An 18,614-nucleotide genomic window follows, 5' to 3' on the forward strand; every position below is an offset into this window, starting at 1 on the left:
AGAATAGAATAGAATAGAATAGAATAGAATAGAATAGAACAGAATAGAATAGAATAGAATAGAATAGAATAGAATAGAAAAGAATAGAACAGAATAGAATAGAATAGAATAGCATTTATTTGGCGAATATAAAATCAAGTACAGAACAAATGTTTACAAAACAAAATAAACACAATAACTTACACACTGAAGTTTTCACCTGTTAATGAGATTGATCATAGATCATAGAAAATTTATACAATTTTGAGCAACTTAATATGTTTCTGAAGAAAGGAATAATGGAGTATAATGGCGAATGTTCCGCAATCTGGGTTATTACAACAAATGCAAGTATGAACAAAATAAAGTTGAGTTCAATTGATGAGTTTTCCAAATTCACTTCGAAAAGTATTCAAATTGATGTTTCAAATGTTGGGATTTAATTTTCAAAGGGATTTGTAACTAATTCACATATTGGCAACAGCGCCTATATCAAGTTGGAATAATTCATACGTACCTTGATATTCTACTTTGAATAATAAAAATTATCTTTATAAATCAGAATTTGAGGCAAAATATAAATTATAGTTCAATACCACCTCCACAAGCCACATGAACAACAGTTGTTTTGTTATTTATTTATATAGAGGAAGGTAGGTTAGGTGCACAAAATGTCATATGTCACAGAATGTCTCGGAACTCGAAACATAAGTAAACAGAACATCACGCCTCTGAAATATGTCATCTTTGTTAGTCTCATACAGGTAACAGATTCATTTTCCTTTATTAGTTATAACCGATGTTGCCAAATGGTTAAATAGAAACGAATCCCTTCAAATGTTGAATGCATTCCTCTTTTTTGAGTATTCAGATAATTTTTTAAAGAAAAAGGTTGAAATGATACGTTTAAAATTCGTTGTTTTAGAGGTCTTTTACGAAAACTACCTGATTTTCGTTAGGAGGAACATTCCCCATTCTGTTGAATGATTTGATAGCTTTCAAAAATAACTTTCTCTGTCAAAATGACAGAGGCCTATACAGGGCCTATACAGGGTGGACCATCGGATTTTTGACATGGAAATTTAGAGTTGAAGTTACTTTATTCTCATGTTAGCATATGCTCAAAATGGGCACCTCCAGCTTCCATGCAAAAACAGAGATTCTGATGGAACGTTCTTGAACATTTTGGAGCATTTCTGAAGTGATTTGGAGGAGTACAGTAAATTCTGCTTTTCAAATGACCCCACCGCATTTTTAAATATTTCTCAATTGTAATAATCTTCTTATCAGAGAAAAACTACTGAAGAAATTAACGAAAAAGTAGCGTGAGAAACAAATGAAAAAGTTTCAAATACATTCCAACTGAGCAGTGGCGTACAACAATTTGTTGCTATTGCTATTAACAATCCTGAAAAAGTTCATTATCGGAAAGAACCCTTTCAAATACGTCCAAATTCAAAAAAATGCACACCATTGTTTAGAGAATTCCAAGATATTTCAAACGATGTGCGACTCGCCATCTATTCTCTATTGAAATTCCAAGAGTTGATCACCCCCCTTCCCAATAATAATCGACCTATCTGAGCGTTTTTTCCGATTTGTAAGATTATTACCCAAAACCTCCATGTCAAGTTTTCGATTGCCAACCCTGCCAGAAGATTAACCCTTCAATGGTGTTGGTTCTGCTCCAACCATTTTGACAGCTTTCACACTAATATCATAAAACTTCGGAGCCTTTTCGAATTCTGAATCGTAATTTACCTTTTGAATTGAATATTTTTCGGTTCTCAAAAAATTTACTCTCTGATGACATTTTCAGGTTTAAATGCAAGCATACCTTTTGGAAAAATATTGACATTTTTTTCCACATATCGCTTCTGAAATTATAATTATATCATCATTGATATTTGAATTGTTTTCAATTTATCAAAAATAAAGTTTCTCTAAAACATTGTTAAAGTTCTTGACACTGGCTCTGTTCATTACTTTGTTTCAAAATACAACCCATATTTCAATAGGGGTTCCATTCTACTGGCGTAAATGTAGTATGCAGAATTCTTGTATTCATCACAAAACTCATTTGTTACTTGAACTCATTCATACATCATTCCATCATCATGTGTCCCACAATTTTTCAATTAGCACTGTGGTTTTAGCAAAAACTGATATATCATTTTCCAATCGCCATCGAATTACTTGACTTTTATCAGTTCGGACTTTCATTGGCCACTACAATTCGAAATATATAAAAGTACAAATGAAATCAAAATGAATAGCTGAAATATCAATAATAAAGTGAGAATACAAAAAAGTAAGGAATTGAAAAAAATTTCAGAGTAACTTCACGACGTTTCGTCTTCAGGAGATGACTGGACTATTCCTTCGAATGATGACTATTCATAGATCATTCGAGCGCTTTTACTATCCCCTCTTTTCACTCTCAGCTTCACCGGTTTAGCGAGAGTTTTCCGTTTCATTACAGGTTTCCATATGTTGCATATCTCTACGCTAGCTTGGCTGAATACGTCGTTGAACAACATATCTGCAGCTTATTTAACATCCTCTTGAACCAGTGTTCCTCCCTGTGGATGATTTCAGCTTGGGTCTACTTGACGTTATGTTGATGAGACCAAACATGTCCTGCTATTCCAGATTTGCTCTTATCGTCTACTTGTACTCGGCAATGCGGACTTGCCAGAAATCGTAGTCCAATTTTGGTTGTCTGATTTTCGTGAGGCTGCTACGGATAGTGTTTTCGGATCGGAAGCAGGTTCTGACATTGTTCTTGGACACAGTTTTTTCCATCCTCTCCAAAAATCCTCTGACGTTCGAAAGTACAAGCACTGGTTGTGACGGCCTCTCTTTCTTGCGAGGCTCTTTCTGTCTTCTACTCAATGTCTGTTTAACCATCACTTTGTAGTGATCATTTCGTTCAAAATATTTTTTGATGACATCTGTATCGGTGGATGCCATTAAAATTCCGCATTGCCCAGCACAAGAAAAACAGCGTGGAGAAACCAGCAAATCGGAAAGAGCAGAGCGTGTTTGGTGTCATCAACATTAACATCAAGTGGTACCAAGCTGAAATCGGTCAACTCCTGCTAAACCGGTGAAGTGGAGACGGAAGCGGGGATACGTGAAAGCGATGAAATGATCTATAAAAAGAAGATCAATACATTCGAAAGAATTCAATACAAAGAAATGTAAGGTGGCAATTGAAAAATGAAGTATCAATTTTTGCTGAAATCACAGTGTTAATTGAAACACTGTGAGACACAAGATGATGAATTGGTGTATGAATGTGTTGAAGTAACAAATGAGGTTTGTAATGAATACAAGAATTGGAACATTCTGCATATTATATTTACGCTAGTAGAATGGACTTCTAATTGGAATATTAGTGGGATTTTGAAACAAAGTAATAAACAGAGCCAATGTCAGGAAATTCTACAATAGTTTCCATAAATCGAAAACACTCAATGATAATATATGTTTTCCAATGACTTATTCAGAAGCTTGCGTAGAGATACGAAATATATGAACTGTTGAAGCGGAGAAAGGAAAGAGGGGAGAGGTGAAAGCTCTCAAATGACCTTTAAATAGTCATCTCCCAAAGGGATAGTCCAGTCATCACCCGAAGATGATTGTGGATACTAACAATTGAAACAGTGTGATGAAACATGGTCTGAAACCATTTTTATTTTTTGTTTTTCACTCCTTGGCTTATTTTCAATTTCCTTTCTTTATTTCATTGTACTTTGTGGTCACTTCCATTTTGTGTCTTGAATATTTTAACTGTTTCACTGTGTATTCATTTCACATTCTATTGCTCAATAAAATTGATATTTCAGCTATTCGTTCTGATTTCATTTGTTCTTTCATAGATTTCCAAATGTATTAAAGTCATATTAGACAATAGGAGTCCGAACTGATGGAAGTCACCATGAAACATTGTCAACCTTGTTTCAAACATGAAATTACTTCTTCAGCGAAAAGTTCTCTTCAGCAATAGTATACAGATTTTGAGCCATCGAAGCTCCAGTTTGGTTAACAAGTTCCTGGAAAACCCCTCTGTTCATCTGCAGAAGGATAAACGGATGATCGAATTCTACTGCTTCTCCACCGTCCATTACCAACACCTTATCTGAATCCATTATGGAGTGTAGCCTGTGAGCAATAGTTAATACTGTACAGTTGGAAAATTTTTGTCTTATGGTATTCTGGACCAGAGCATCTGTCTGTGGGTCTACATTGGCTGTGGCCTCGTCTAGTACTAGAATTTTGTTTTTGCGTACTATAGCTCGAGCAAGACATATGAGCTGCCTCTGTCCCACACTGAAATTGGAGCCGCCTTCACTGACCTTACTGTCTAAACCTTCAGGCAATTCATTCACTACGCTTTTGAGTTCTACTTGTTCAAGGGCATCCCATAGTATCTGAAAATGAAGAAAGTATGAAAGAACACATTCCTGGTTCGAAACTTTTATTTGAATATTGCTTGTAGTCTAGATCATAAGTGCCATGTCAGATAATTCCAATTCAGTTTCATGGATTGAGGCGAAATTCGATTAGTAATTTCACACATAGTAATTTACGGTGGTTTGAGCTAACAAATGGTTTCACAGTCATAAATAACGATTTCCTCAACCAGTAGGAGGGGTTTGTTTTCAAAAGCTATTGCAAATATTCGAAATTTGAAAAAATATACTAGTAGTATAATAGTCTAGTAAATGTCCTCATACAATACCGGATGTTTTCTCCGTATCCTTTTTCATGAGTGCGCATGACTCCAAGAAAATAATCCCCATTTACCATACGACCATGTGGTAATAAGAAAACAGTGAACAATACCTTGGCATTTGATCGAACTTGGCGTGCTTTTTTGGTCTTCCATTGGTCTCTTCCATTGGAACGATGGAAGAGACCAATCTCCTCTCCACATTTTTCTGAAGAGAGGCTAGATGGACTGCATACAGACTTGTGCACATTACCAATTGCACAAATCAATTCAATGCAAAGTGCAACAGACTGTTGGTCGACAATGGAAGTCACAGCATTCTGGAAAGGACCTCTGACTGCCTCCAACTGTCAACTACGAACTGCCTTATAAAGTACTATTCCCGAGTAGAGAGGACTGGATCTTCCGGCGGAAGGAAATATTAAGAGCAGATAGTTGTTTGTTCACAGTTGGATCTGGTGTAGGCGTTTTCAGTCGAAGACCCAGGACAGAGTTATCTATCTGCCTAGGAACTTATGCTACTGTATTTCAAGCGGAAATTTACGGATTGAATGAATCCAACCTCACTCACAAGTCAATAAAAGTATTCTCGGACAGTCAAGCGGCGTTGGAAGCTCTTGGCTCCTACTGAGCAACGTCTAAATTGGTAGCAAACCGACTCTCCTCGATAAGAAGACTTAAACCTGTCATTGGCATCACTATGGGCTTTGCCAAATAAACTGAACACCTAGATGGCAAGAAGATTTATGGACTTCTGGCAGAATCTTCCAGGATTGGCTCACTCCAAGGCGTTTATTCACCCTTCAAAACTTGATACCAAACATTTTTTGGACTACAGTAGGGATGAACTACGATGTCTATCAGGCCTTCTTACAGGTCACTGTCATTTGAATCATCATATGTAGAGATTTGGACTGTCGGAAGACAGTGTCTGTCGCTTCTATCTGGAAAATGATGTAACAGCAGAGCATATACTTTGTACCTGCCCCGCTAGGAAATGAATCAGATTCTTAGACTTCAGCAGATCCGTACTCTCACCATCTGCCCTGAAAGACCACTCACCATACAAACTAATCGGAAGGAGCTGAAATCGGAAACCATTTACCCCCGGCCTAACAACCTGTACCCATATCCAAATGACCACTGCAACTGACCCGGACCACTCTAACGGAACAACGAAAAAACAAGAGGAACACATGAAAACATTAGACAACACACACACACACACACACTCACAAACCACTAACCCTAGAGAGGCATAAGCCTATAGCAGGGCCTCACACAAAATACACTATAACAAATATTTTGTAATTAATCCAAAAGTTTGGATAAAAATTTGTACTTGACTTGAATGAACAATTTTCACTAACAGTTGTTTAATTATAGCTATTCCTTGAAAGCGTTAGGAAATATGTTTGCTGTTAAATTTCCATATGTTAACGAACAATCCAAAGCTGAACGGGTACATTTATAAAATTATAAAAAAATGTGGGAATCTTTCAAAGAAAGGAAGGAAGCAATCAATTTCGAAAGAAACTCGATGGAAAAAAATATCACAAAAATATAAATTTTTTATAGTTTTGGAAAACATATGTCACAGCATACTCACTTCATCATCATAGTCGTTGAAAGGATCCAAATTCATCCTGAGAGTTCCAGAAAATAAAACCGGTTCTTGGGGGATTATGGATATTTTCGACCTGAGAACATTCAGTGGAACACTTTTTGTATCGATATCATCAATCAGAATGCTGCCTTCAATATCAACCAATCTGAAAAGAGCCTGAATCAAAGAAGATTTTCCTGCTCCAGTACGTCCTACTATTCCAATCTTCTCCATTGGTCGGATTCCGAAAGCAAGATTCTTAAGAATGTATGGAGTATTTTTGGAATATTTCATGCACACGTTCACGAAGTCAATTCTTCCCCTGTCAGGCCAAGATTTTGGAGGAGATTTTGTGATGATATCCTGTTCTGGAATGATATCTGCGTATTCCTGGATCCTCTCCACAGACGTCATTTGGTTTTCGAATTCACTCCACTGTCTCAAGAAATATTGAAAGATTCCGGTCAGACTGATCGCTTGAGTTATTGACAAACCAACATTGCCAACATATGAATCTGAAATATAGAAATAAATTATGTGATGTTGTCTTCTCAACTTGTGATGAAATTGAAGAATACACTTTTTCAGATCATGTACACTCCTCAAAACAAATGAGGTATCACTTATCATTATATGTTGAATTATATTGAAATGTCCACCAAATCCATACTGAATTATTGAATGATTTCGAATTGTGTTTTGGAAATAGTTGAGTTAACGAAAAATTGTTTTTGTTTTTCAAATAATGGTTCAGTATCTTGTTTTTTCTCCTCGGACTGGAATCGTAGCTTGGATTCATTGAGACGTGGTTCTTTTGAGCCTACTGAGGTTTTCTTGGGAAAACTGATTCAATATCCCCCGGAGCGTAGGGCAACACCGATGTCTCGTCAATACCGTAAGAAGCCGTAGATGGTAATATAGCACTCTTAGGGCCGCGTTATGTCGATGGATATAGGCCTAGACCGCATGTGCTGGACATGCTGATAGCAAGTACATTAGGGTCTCGGGCGCCTCGCGGCAGGATCTGCACCTTGTATCAGGAACCTCTATACCCATCACGCGACTGCGGTAGACTAAGCTAAAACACCATCCTGGCAAGCCATGATGAACCCTTCAATTTTCGACTTCAGCTCACTCGACCGGAGCAAAGCGAAAATCAGGCGCTTTGATAAGCCAAGGTCTCCAATGTCATCGAAAAAGACCCCATGCATTGGCTCATCCTTGTGTTTTCGCAGAAGTGAGGTGAACTCTGCGGCTTTTATATGAGCTTTTTGCTGAACGGGTTCCAATTCGGTGACAGTTGTGGTCGTCTCGTCAGTATCGAAAACTGAACCTAGTTCATCAGTTGCTCGGGCAGCTGCCCAAAAGAGAAATGCTTCAATTCCTGCTCTCTCATGGTCACTTTTACTCCTGACGACTTTACTGGCTATATCCAGTACCATTTTGTCATGTAGACACTCCAAACTCAAAAGTCCACGGCATCCCTGTTGTCGGGAGAAGTACAATCGTAGAACGGACGATTTGGGATGCAAAATCCTAGCATCATTTTTCGGGTTTTTACATCGAGTTGATACAGCTCCTCTCGAGTCCACTTCACTTCTTCAAACAAGTTAGGTTTGGAATTGCAAGCATATTCGTTGCAGCAACTTTTTCTCACCCGACAGTTCTAATGACCAGATCTTTCGTAGTTTGTGCTGATACTTGCTGCGGAGAGAGGCATTGTTCCACCCCTAGGTTAGTATACGACTCTCCGGCATCCAAATGGTGTAAGATACTTTCATCTACGAGCTGCACACTTTCTCCGTAGTCCCCGCATTTTTCTCTTTTGAGATAGACCATTGCATATTTGTCTATCCCGATAGCATATGTCTATACCGATAGAATGCGTGTACTTTTCCACCATCCTCAAGGACTGATGGAGATGTCTTATAGAAATACACCCCTTCTGAAAGTAACCCACCCTGTTTGGACTCTGGCTCGACCAGATGTTATGATGAAGCGAGTTCGCCAGAGTGGTATCAGTTGTGCAATGCATCTCACTATTTTGTCGGGTACCGCAAGATATATGAGCAAATGCAAGATGAGCTCATGCGATATTGTATCAAATGGTGTAAGATACTTTCATCTACGAGCTGCACACTCTCTCCGTAGTCCCCGCATCTTTCTCTTTTGAGATAAACCATTGCATATTTGTCTATCCGGATAGCATATGTCTATACCGATAGAATGCGTGTACTTTTCCACCATCCTCAAGGACTGATGGAGATGTCATAAAGAAATACACCCCTTCTGAAAGTAACCCACCCTGTTTGGACTCTGGCTCGACCAGATGTTATGATGAAGCGAGTTCGCCAGAGTGGTATCAGTTGTGCAATGCATCCCACTATTTTGTCGGGTACCGCAAGATATATGAGCAAATGCAAGATGAGCTCATGCGATATTGTATCAAATGCCTTATGGTAATCGATCCAGGCCATAGAGAGGTATCGAGTCATGCGTTAAACATCTATCGATGAGCAGGTTCTCTTTACATTCAGCGACTTCTCTCTTCGACCCTCTTCGCTAATATATCCGTTCGAACACTCGGTTAACTGTGGTTAGTTTTATCGTTGTTGGGAAGTCTCGCTTTTCCGGAGTTTGTGAAACTCTGTTCGGGTGACCAACGATACATTTTTTTTATTTTATCGGTTTGGATAGAATGAACGTTATAACTATTATTGAGAACAGCTAAGAATGAAATTGTATATCTCGTGTAGAGCTGCATGTTGAAGAAATCGTAATTTCAATGATAGAATGAATTTGAGTTACTTGATATATGGAATTAGAAAATTCTGCTAACAGTTACTGCAATGAAACATTTTTCCACAGACCGAATCTACGGCGGGTTTTCCGAAGAAGAAGTATGGAAAACTTTCAAATTGATATAATTGATCTTCATGAAACTAACTCACCGTTTTCGATAAACAAAATGCTGACCATTACCAGAAAAATATATATACTGCAATGGAAGTCCATCCAAAACCCAAATCCACGAGTCGCACTAGTAAACATGACATATGCGGATGTGTAGGAATCTTGAAATCTGTCGAACTCTATGGAAAGGATTTTTTCTGCGCCAAAGGCTCGGATGGTAGTCAATCCTTGAAGCGTGGCTGCAAGATGGGTATAAACAGGACTGCGTGCTAGAAAAATTAAAAATTGGTTAGTGGAATCCCTGACATACGAGTAAAATGAATCCAAGAACGAGCACTTTTCCCAATTACCAGAGCTGCAATACTCTTCAATAAGTATTCAATATCTATTCATCTCTGGAGGTGCCAACTTGCTTGGTGGAACGCGCGTCGGAAAGAGTATTGAAGTTCTGGTGATTGATGAAACTGCTCGTTTCTGAATAAATACAAAATAGTAATTTGAACCAATACACTTGATGTAAAAAAAACCATTTGACTCACTTACTTATAGCTTCTATGCGTTTTATATTCCTGCTTGATACTAAAAATGCTCTCCTCATAAAGTAGAATACTAGAAAAATTATGAAGCTTGGAATCATCATCCATGGGTTGAGTATCGCGACCATCGAACATGTAGCAATCACCAAAAAACCAATCTGTAAAAAATTTTCATCCATCAACCAACAATCCAAGAAAATACACAAGCGAGTGTTAGAATCAAAATTATAAGTTCCATAGGTGCTATAGGCATGGGTACTATCTATCTATCCAATATCTATCTATCTATCCAATATTGTCAAAGCGTTGTTCAATTGTTAATGAATTATTTTAGATACTATCGACTATTTTGTTGAAGAAAAAAATAATGTTGGAGTTAACAGACTCACCAGCGGTTATGTAAACCTACTAAAATGAGTTATTCTAAATTTAAAAGTGCCGAAGTTGAAACAGGATCACAATAGACTTTATCCAAAGTCCTCAGATCCGCAAGGATCTACCAAATGTGAAATTTGTAATGTATCGTATAGATTTTTTAGGGTGGAACCACAAGCATTGCAGACGAATTTTGAAGGCGGTCTTATACCGTTGCCTGTCCAAAGGTAGCAATTCACGTTGGATTTGTATCGCTGAAGGTTGAATTCATTTGAAAAAATGTTCTCGAGAAATCTATTCCACATAAACACAGTACTCCTAATGAAATAGTTTTCAAACAGTGAATTTTGAGGTGTCTTGTATTTATGATATGTACCACTCTTGGTGGAATCAAATATCATTCAAACAACTCCTTTGAAAGTATCTATAAAAGAGAGACACAATTCTTCGTCGTTCCAGACTATCAAGATTGCAAGGAGTGTTAGTGTCTCCAATCAGTCTTATGGCTCTTTCCTGGATGGAAACCAGCAGCTTCAGGGTACGCTTAGGGGCGCAGCTTCATACATGTGAACAATACTCCAATGGAGGTCTGATCTGAGCAATATAAAGCATCAAAATTCACTGGGGTTTGTGCAGTTTTCTAACTCTGAATAGCATTCCAAACTTTCGAGAAGCAGCCTTCGCAATTCTTGTGACATATTGATGTTTATTTTGTACTCCAAAAACTTATCAAAGCAGAAAGCAAACTTGTCTGTCCTGATATCACTATATCCGGTTTGAAAACATTAATTTTTTTAGAAAAAACTGATTTCTGGGTTTTTGTGACATTTAATTGAACCTCCAGATCTTATTTAAGGTATGCAACCTCATGCTGCCGGTGAAGATGTGTATCCGTAGACGATGTCCTGGAATCCGAATGGAACGACGACAGAAGTTGATGTCGCCAGAAAAGCTATATATTGTATTCTTTGTTATCTCAATAAGTTGTTATAGAATTCGTAAAACAGCACCTACCCGGTGAACAATACATATCGAAAAGGATACAAATGGAAAAAACTGTTTATGAATACCAATAACTCTTCGCAATTGCAGAACATTTCAAAAACTTTTCAGCTGACAATTCTCATTTCAAAATCTGACAAATCATTTAATTTTTTTTATCAAAACAGTCAATACTGGGTGCTCCAAATTCCGAAAGTTCATGAAGTCTCGATGATTTTCAATAAAGCCATTGATAAACAATAAAAAGAGGTTTGGAGACAATATGGCTTCCTGGAGAACACCAACGTTGATGGTGAAAGTATTCGGGAGATATCCATCGACGGCTACTTGCAGGAAACGTTCTTTCAGGAAGCTGAACACCAATGGAACAAATATGATTTGATAAGCCATAGTATCGCTACAGCTCTTGACTCTCCATGTTCCTCAATTGTCTTATTCCAAATATGGGTGACATACGAGAGAAGGTCGCCTGTTGATCTTTGTTTACGAAAGCCATATTGATGATCGCTCAAGATGTTGAGGCCTTCCAAATATTTAAGGATATGGTGGTTTACGGCTTTCTCCATCACTTTTCAACATCTCTGACAGCAAAGCGACTGGTTTATATTTATTTGGAAGATTTTTCTTGCCCTTTTTGGGAATGGGCTGAACGCGAGCCATATTCCAACAAGGAGAAAAAAACCCTTCCTTGTAAGTCAGGTTGAAAATAATCTGAACCTTGAAATGTCTTCCATTGCAAATCCAGCAGCAAAGGTATCACAATTAACGAGGGATGCAAGCGGTAGAGAAATAAAAATGGCTTTTGATCATGGTACCACAACTTTTGGTTTTATGTATAAGAGTGGTTCTGGCTGTAGACTCCAGAGCTGAAGTCGGACATTTTATTGGGTCGCAAATCATGAAAACAATCGTGGAAATCAATAATTCATTATTAGGAACATTGACTGGAGATGCTGCAAACTGTGTTCATTGGGACCGTGTACTGGCCTAACAATGAAGAATGTATGAATTAAAGAACAGGGAGCGTATTTCTGCGGCAACTGCTTCCAAATTGGTGGCAAACATGGTATACAACTACAAAGGAATGGAACTGTCAATGAGAATGATGTTAGCAGGTTGGGATAAAAGAAATCCACACCTGTACTATGTAGACTCCTAAGGTATCAGAACACCTGAAAAAGTCTCCAGTGTGGATTCAGGTTCAATTTATGCATTTGGTGTCTTGAATTCCGGATACAAATGGGATTTGACAGATGAGGAGGCTTACGATTTGGGTCGCAGGGCGATTTACTATGTCACTCACAGAGATGCCTACTCTGGGGGAATTGTGTGCGTTCATCACATGAAGGAGACTGGTTGGATACATATTGATAACAATAATTGTAACCATTTGCATCATTGCCAGGCGAGAACTAGGCTGAGAAGGAAGATTTGGAAAATACAATTGCCTAACTAACAGTTTCATTTCATTTCAGTCAATCAGTTCATTCGTATTTCTAAATATGCTGCGTTTATCGACCACCAAGCGATACACAATGGAGGTGAGGAGCACATGATCAAAAGTACTTTTGTGATCACTGCCTACAGTACTTTCGATAGGTACCCAGAATTACTACAAAAAAATATATAGAAACTGAGGACTACCAGGTAATCAATGAAACAGCCATCAAGGTGCCTGAGGAGAGTGAAACATTTTCAAGTTCGAAAAACATTTAAAAAAGAAAAAGCTCCTTTTGTTATATACGGCGATTTCGAATTTGTGTTGAAGCCTTAAAAACCTCAATATCATATTCCATCGGCAGGTGTACGCCAAGACTCGCCGAACACACACTCTCTTATTGAATACCTCCGGGCACTCGCACAGGACATGCCTGAAAGTCTCATCTTCCTATTCACACATCCTGCATAGAGGTGTGTCCACTAGCCCCATATTATGGAGGTGTTTCCTTAGTTGACAGTGGCTAGTCAGAAATCCTACCGTAAGGCGTAGATTTCTCCTAGTCATCGCCAGATATTTTTTCGGCGCCAGCTTCCCAGGGTCGTCCAGGTGATCCTGGCAAGATTACATCCTTTGATTCCATCCCATCTCTTTAAGGATTGAGTATGGGTGTAACATTTGACTGGTTCCACAATTGTCGAAGTCATCAGCCAGTGGGTGCCACTGGGTCCTAAAATTCTTAGTCCAGCCGCTTCCTTGGCTGAAGAGTCGGCAATGCGATTACCTTTACTCCTGTCGTGCCCTATAACCCACCTCAGGATAATGTTATTATCTACCGAGGCTTTGGCTAAATCTTGGTAGCACTCTAGTACTAGCCCTGAGGTAACACGCTGTCTGTTCAAGGCTAATAGTGCTTGTCTGCTATCAGTGCAGATTGTTATGTTTTTGACAAAAATTCCTTTCTTGGTTATTTCTTTTGTGGCGATTGAGATACCAGCCAGTTCTGTTTGGACCACGCTGGTATTTCTTTCCATTCCCCACTTAATCCTTAGGCTTAGTGATCTGGAATACACTCCACATGCTGAGCCTTCTTTGGTTTTTGAGCCGTCTGTATAAATCCGTATTGAATTTGTAGCATCTGACTCTGTGTTCTGCTTAATTTGTATTTTGTAGGGTTTATTAAACACAAACCTGGGTTCAATTGCATCACTTGTTGCCTGCAGCAGAGGTTTGCAGTAAGCGCTTCTCGCCATAGGTCCAGCCTCAATTGACCCATTCCTACTTTGAGGTTCACACCAGCCGTACGCAATCGTACCATGACCATTAACGCAACCTCCTTAACGTACAGATCCAGAGGGGTCAGACCCGTGATTAATTCCATTTCCGCGGTTGGTGTTGTTCTCATGGCTCCTGTGATGTTTAAACAAGCCAGTCGCTGTATTTGATATAATTTCTGGATGGCCGTTGCTTGTAGAACTTTCGATATTGCAGACTTGAAGGTATTTCGCCTCACTTAATAAGAACCTATCTGACTAATCGTCAACAAGCAGTGATGCTCAACGGTACCTCATGAAACTTTTAAATTATTAAGCATGGCGTTCCGCAAGGGTCTGTTTTGGGCCCGCGCTTATTTGTCATTTATGTGAATGACTTGTGCAAACATATGATGCCGTTCAAATCGGTTCTCTTTGCGGGTAACACCACTTTCATTCTGTCAAAAACATTCTGTCAATAACGAACGAAAAATACTAGTATTATTGTAAAAAAAGTGTGAGCGCTTTGAGCCATATTTTTTGTATATCAAGCTTTCAACGATAACGAACGAAAAATACTAGTACAACAATAATAGTATTTTCCGTTCGTTGTTTTAAGCTCATTAAAAAAATTCAACTTTTCAGTTCGATGTTCTTTAAAAGCGTGTTTTTTATTTTCTTAAACTATATTCATTTTCCATTTCATAGTTTCGTATGCTATAAAAGCGTGTTTCTTAGTCTTTTTAAACTGTATTTATTTTATCTAAACTTTGAGATCAATAAGACGTATATCGTTTAGAAAAATGACCATTGATATTTTCAGATTCCGGAGAGGGAGCCTGAAAATCAGGTATCAAGACTAAGGTAGCAGGCGCGCAAAGGAGGGTTACAAATAAGGCAGCAGGCGCGCGTGTTGAAGAAAAAAATATTTTTTTTCAATGTAAAGTGAAAAGGAGGTTAGGTATAGCGCCATCTGCTCGCGAATAGATCAAGCGATAATGTCGATATATCAAGGAGGTTACGTACAGCGCCATCTGCCCGCGAATAGATCAAGCAATAATGTCGATAATTCTGTCAAATACAGATCCCGAGATTGAGAGTTACAAACAAATGAACATACATACATACATACAGGTGAAGCTAATAAGAGCGTGTTGAAAAAATGTCTTTCTTCTACAGAATTTCGGAAAAAATCGTTAAAAGAAAACGTTTTTTCGCTAAGAAACGCATCCTCGACGAATGAACTGTAGTATATTTGTACTCACCGATATGGTTTCTCCAAATGTCACTGGTATGCCTTCATCAATAATTCCTATATCTTTGGAAAATCTGTTGAGTATTCGTCCCGAAGGGTTTGAATTGAAGAATCTCATAGTCGAGTGCACAATCTTACTGAACATTCTATCATGTAGCCTGATGGAAGCATTCAAACAACTTCTGTAGAACACTATTCTTATCAGGACTGTTACAGCAATAGTCGCTAGTATCAAAAAAGTATAGATGATTAGTGTGTTGTCAGGAGTTAGAATGGGCTTCAACCAATATCCAGAGCGAAAGCTGACTGTATTTGTTGCTACATGTTGAGTGGTACTATTCGATAAGCTATCGACTGGATATGATGCTGAAATGAAGGTATCGTTTCTTTGCATTGACCTCATTTGCTCCAAGTTGACCCTGAAAATTATTCACTGGAAATCTCATATTTTTTTTATTCTTTATCGATTACCGTTATCCACAATTGAATTTCGTAATTAGTTACCTTAATGATTATCATAAATGAAATTACAAAAGGTGAAATATCAAAAAGTTATGGTTTCGTGTGTGATGAACGTCATCCTCTTACGAAATTTCATAAAGTGCTATTCTAAAGTGAACAAATAATCCATTTCCATGATCATTATTGAATGAAAATTCGAAGATATCAAATTATCGATCGATGTACAAAGTTTGGCTAGAAACAGGATTTTTTTATTTTTCTCTTCACATACTTCACCTCCTCTAGCATACTTTCCACCACTATCCATGCACTGCTTCATCTTGATTTCATGAAAATTGGTATGGAGCTAGATCTACTGGCTATGGTGGAGGGCCTCCATGCTCGACTCCAAATGACTTCAAATGACTCCGAATGACAATCAGTGCAGTGTGGACCGAAGCATTATCATCATGAAGTAACTACAACTTGTTCTTGCACAATTCTGGTTAAGTTCTTTTCAGGCGATCACAGAATGTGTCTAGAATATCAGGATAATGATCCTTATTCACTGTTTGTCCTGCAGGAAACCAAATTTACAGATATACTTCCATGGACTTAGAAACAATCTTCGTGGTCATTATGTAGGAAGTACCTGGGCGTGTTTCATCTTTTGATATTGTGGCCCTTCTTTGAACTGTTCATACCACTCAAAAACCTATATACGTGACAAACATTCATCCATATACATTTGGGAGACAGGATAGGTCTCTGTTGTTAGATTTATCAAGTTTACCTAGAAATTTCACTTCGAAACGTTTCGCATTGGAAACGCCTTCAATTTTCTCGACGATCGGCAAATACACGGGCCGAAACAATCAAAAACTATTAACTGAGCAAGATAGTGTCATCCAATCGACTGGAATGTGTAAAAGGAATATACGGCGACTTGGTAATATGGTGTTTGACCTCAAAACTCGCACGATTTGTCTCACAGAGAACCCATTCCATTATTTTCTAGTCTCACATCATTTATAGGAATTTTATAATCATTTATAGAAATTCTTGATGATTTTTCAAACGCATAAATCATTTTGTGACATTCATGGAAAGATTGATTAGTTCTGCAATATTCCTCTATCGAATACGCAACCATATATGGCATTGAAAGTGAGTGGCACAGATTTGCGTAGTGTTCATCTGCAAACATCGTGAAAACTTTAAATGTGAGTGAATGTGATTTTTTTTGTATAAGTAGTACATAAGCTATTTATTCACTATGATATTTTGTGTTTATTTTCGTTTTTTTTTGCTGAAAATACTAGTTTATTTAAGAATCCATATATGACTTCATATGCATTTTGAGGAATATAACCATTTATTAAGAGCTTTTATTCAATTTGACTTGTATGTATCTTAACAAATCTTGCAAGTTTAATTTGACCCACTTCCCGGTATCCGATTGACCTAAAATTTTGCATGCTGGTCCAAAACCGATGACAATGCATGTTGATCATGAACGTGACCTGATGCTACTGCCAGGATCGGCTCCGTACGAGATATCCCTCAGCGGTAAATAGTAAGGACATGAAATTTTGTACACGCATTCGTTTATGATAGGCAGTTGGTAGGCCCACCATGAAATAGATGCCACATCCAGGGTTGGCTTTAATGAAAAAAATATATTTCGAGAAAAAAAATTGAATCTGAAATAAACAAGACTGGGGGGTTGTCTAAAGAGTTTGAAATATTTATGGGGGCCAAGATGATGTTGCGATACAATGTTGATGTGTCTAAGGGTCTAGTGAATGGTGTCATCAGTCATGTAATAGAAATTATATGGCCCTGTTTCCGGAGAGCACAAATGTATGACACGAACATTCAGTCAGTCTGTATCGACTTCGGCAAAGATGGGATCCACGTTATTCAACCGAAATCTGTGAAATTTCCAGCTAAATTCAGCCATGGTACAGCTGTACGTAGAATGTTGCAAATTGTTTTATGCTGGGCTTGTACAGTTCACAAAACGCAGGGTAGTACGGTTGACCACGCTGTTGTAGACTTGAGTTCAAAGTTGTTCGCTGCCGGCCAAGCGTACGTGGCTTTATAAGTAGGGTCACATCAATAGAAGGCCTCCTGATAGAAGAATTCGACTGTTCGAAATTAACTGGGGCTCAGCCATGTAATAATGACACCATTAATAAATGAAGAGACTTAGAAATATAACAAGCTAATTCTTCCATAATGAATGCCGGAGGAGTAGGTACCTACCTACTTCTTTAGAATATATTTTATCCTAATAATAATTTTCCCCGTTCCTTAAGTTTTTCTGTTGAAGGACTCTCCGTTTTATAGATGGACTTTCGTATTGATCGATAACTATCGATTTAAACTAAAAAATATAAAATAAAATAATGATAAAAAACTTTTAAAACAAGCTTTTATTTTAAATGCCCTGAAAATATCAAAATAAAATTTTAAATCACATTAACCACATTCATTTATGACTTTACAGAATTGAAATTATAATGAAAGCATGTCGCGATGCCTAAAAGAAATCTCTACATATTCAGTCAGATGAAATTTAAATTAAGAAACATTCTGACAGATCAACTAAGTACTGCAATAAATTTCAAACCCGATAAATCCTATGTGTGCAAAAAAGTTGTTCAAGGTTGAAGTTCCACATTATGAGCATTTACAGCACTTTTATTTAATTACAAACATTATGAATTGCCTACAAGTTTAGTAGGTGCCTACCTAATTACAAAATATCAGTTACAAATTTAAATTATCACGACAAGCTTTTATTATCAATTCTGTAAAGTCAAAAATGAATGTGGTTATTGTGATTAAAAATTTTATTTTGATCATATTGGAGCATCATTTTATTTTATTAGCCATATTTGGAATCCTACAATAGTTGTCGATTTGTCAACAACATTCCAGGAGACGGGGACGCTGAAGATGACATAGTGTCAGAGTCTGACAGTGATTATTTTCCACTTGAGTATTATTCAAATAATAGAAATATTGAGAAAATTTATGAAATCGAGTCTGGAACAGTTGAACAGTCATCGA

At 37.7% G+C, this 18,614-nt stretch overlaps 1 protein-coding gene and 1 pseudogene across 2 annotated transcripts in view; one reads left to right on the forward strand and one right to left on the reverse strand.

Moving 5' to 3' along the window:
- Nucleotides 1-99: 99 nt before the first annotated feature.
- Nucleotides 100-18,614, reverse strand: part of LOC111507850 (ATP-binding cassette subfamily C member 4) — a 38,119-nt gene continuing 19,604 nt past the window's right edge. For both annotated transcript variants that reach the window (XM_074174990.1, XM_074174991.1), the window contains 5 exons: nt 15,106-15,514; nt 9,780-9,930; nt 9,275-9,505; nt 6,327-6,838; nt 100-4,415 (listed from right to left, as the gene is read on the reverse strand). In XM_074174990.1, coding sequence (XP_074031091.1) covers nt 3,957-4,415; nt 6,327-6,838; nt 9,275-9,505; nt 9,780-9,930; nt 15,106-15,514 — 1,762 coding nt within the window. In that variant the 3' untranslated portion in view covers nt 100-3,956. The remainder of the gene's footprint in view (nt 4,416-6,326; nt 6,839-9,274; nt 9,506-9,779; nt 9,931-15,105; nt 15,515-18,614) is intronic.
- Nucleotides 11,860-12,605, forward strand: LOC111507847 (proteasome subunit beta type-5 pseudogene; annotated as a pseudogene).

This window comes from Leptinotarsa decemlineata, unplaced genomic scaffold, assembly GCF_025532065.1.
Source record: "Leptinotarsa decemlineata unplaced genomic scaffold, Ldec_3_MD MMD2_tig00000882_RagTag_RagTag, whole genome shotgun sequence".
In the NCBI taxonomy this organism is placed as follows: Eukaryota; Metazoa; Arthropoda; class Insecta; order Coleoptera; family Chrysomelidae; genus Leptinotarsa; species Leptinotarsa decemlineata.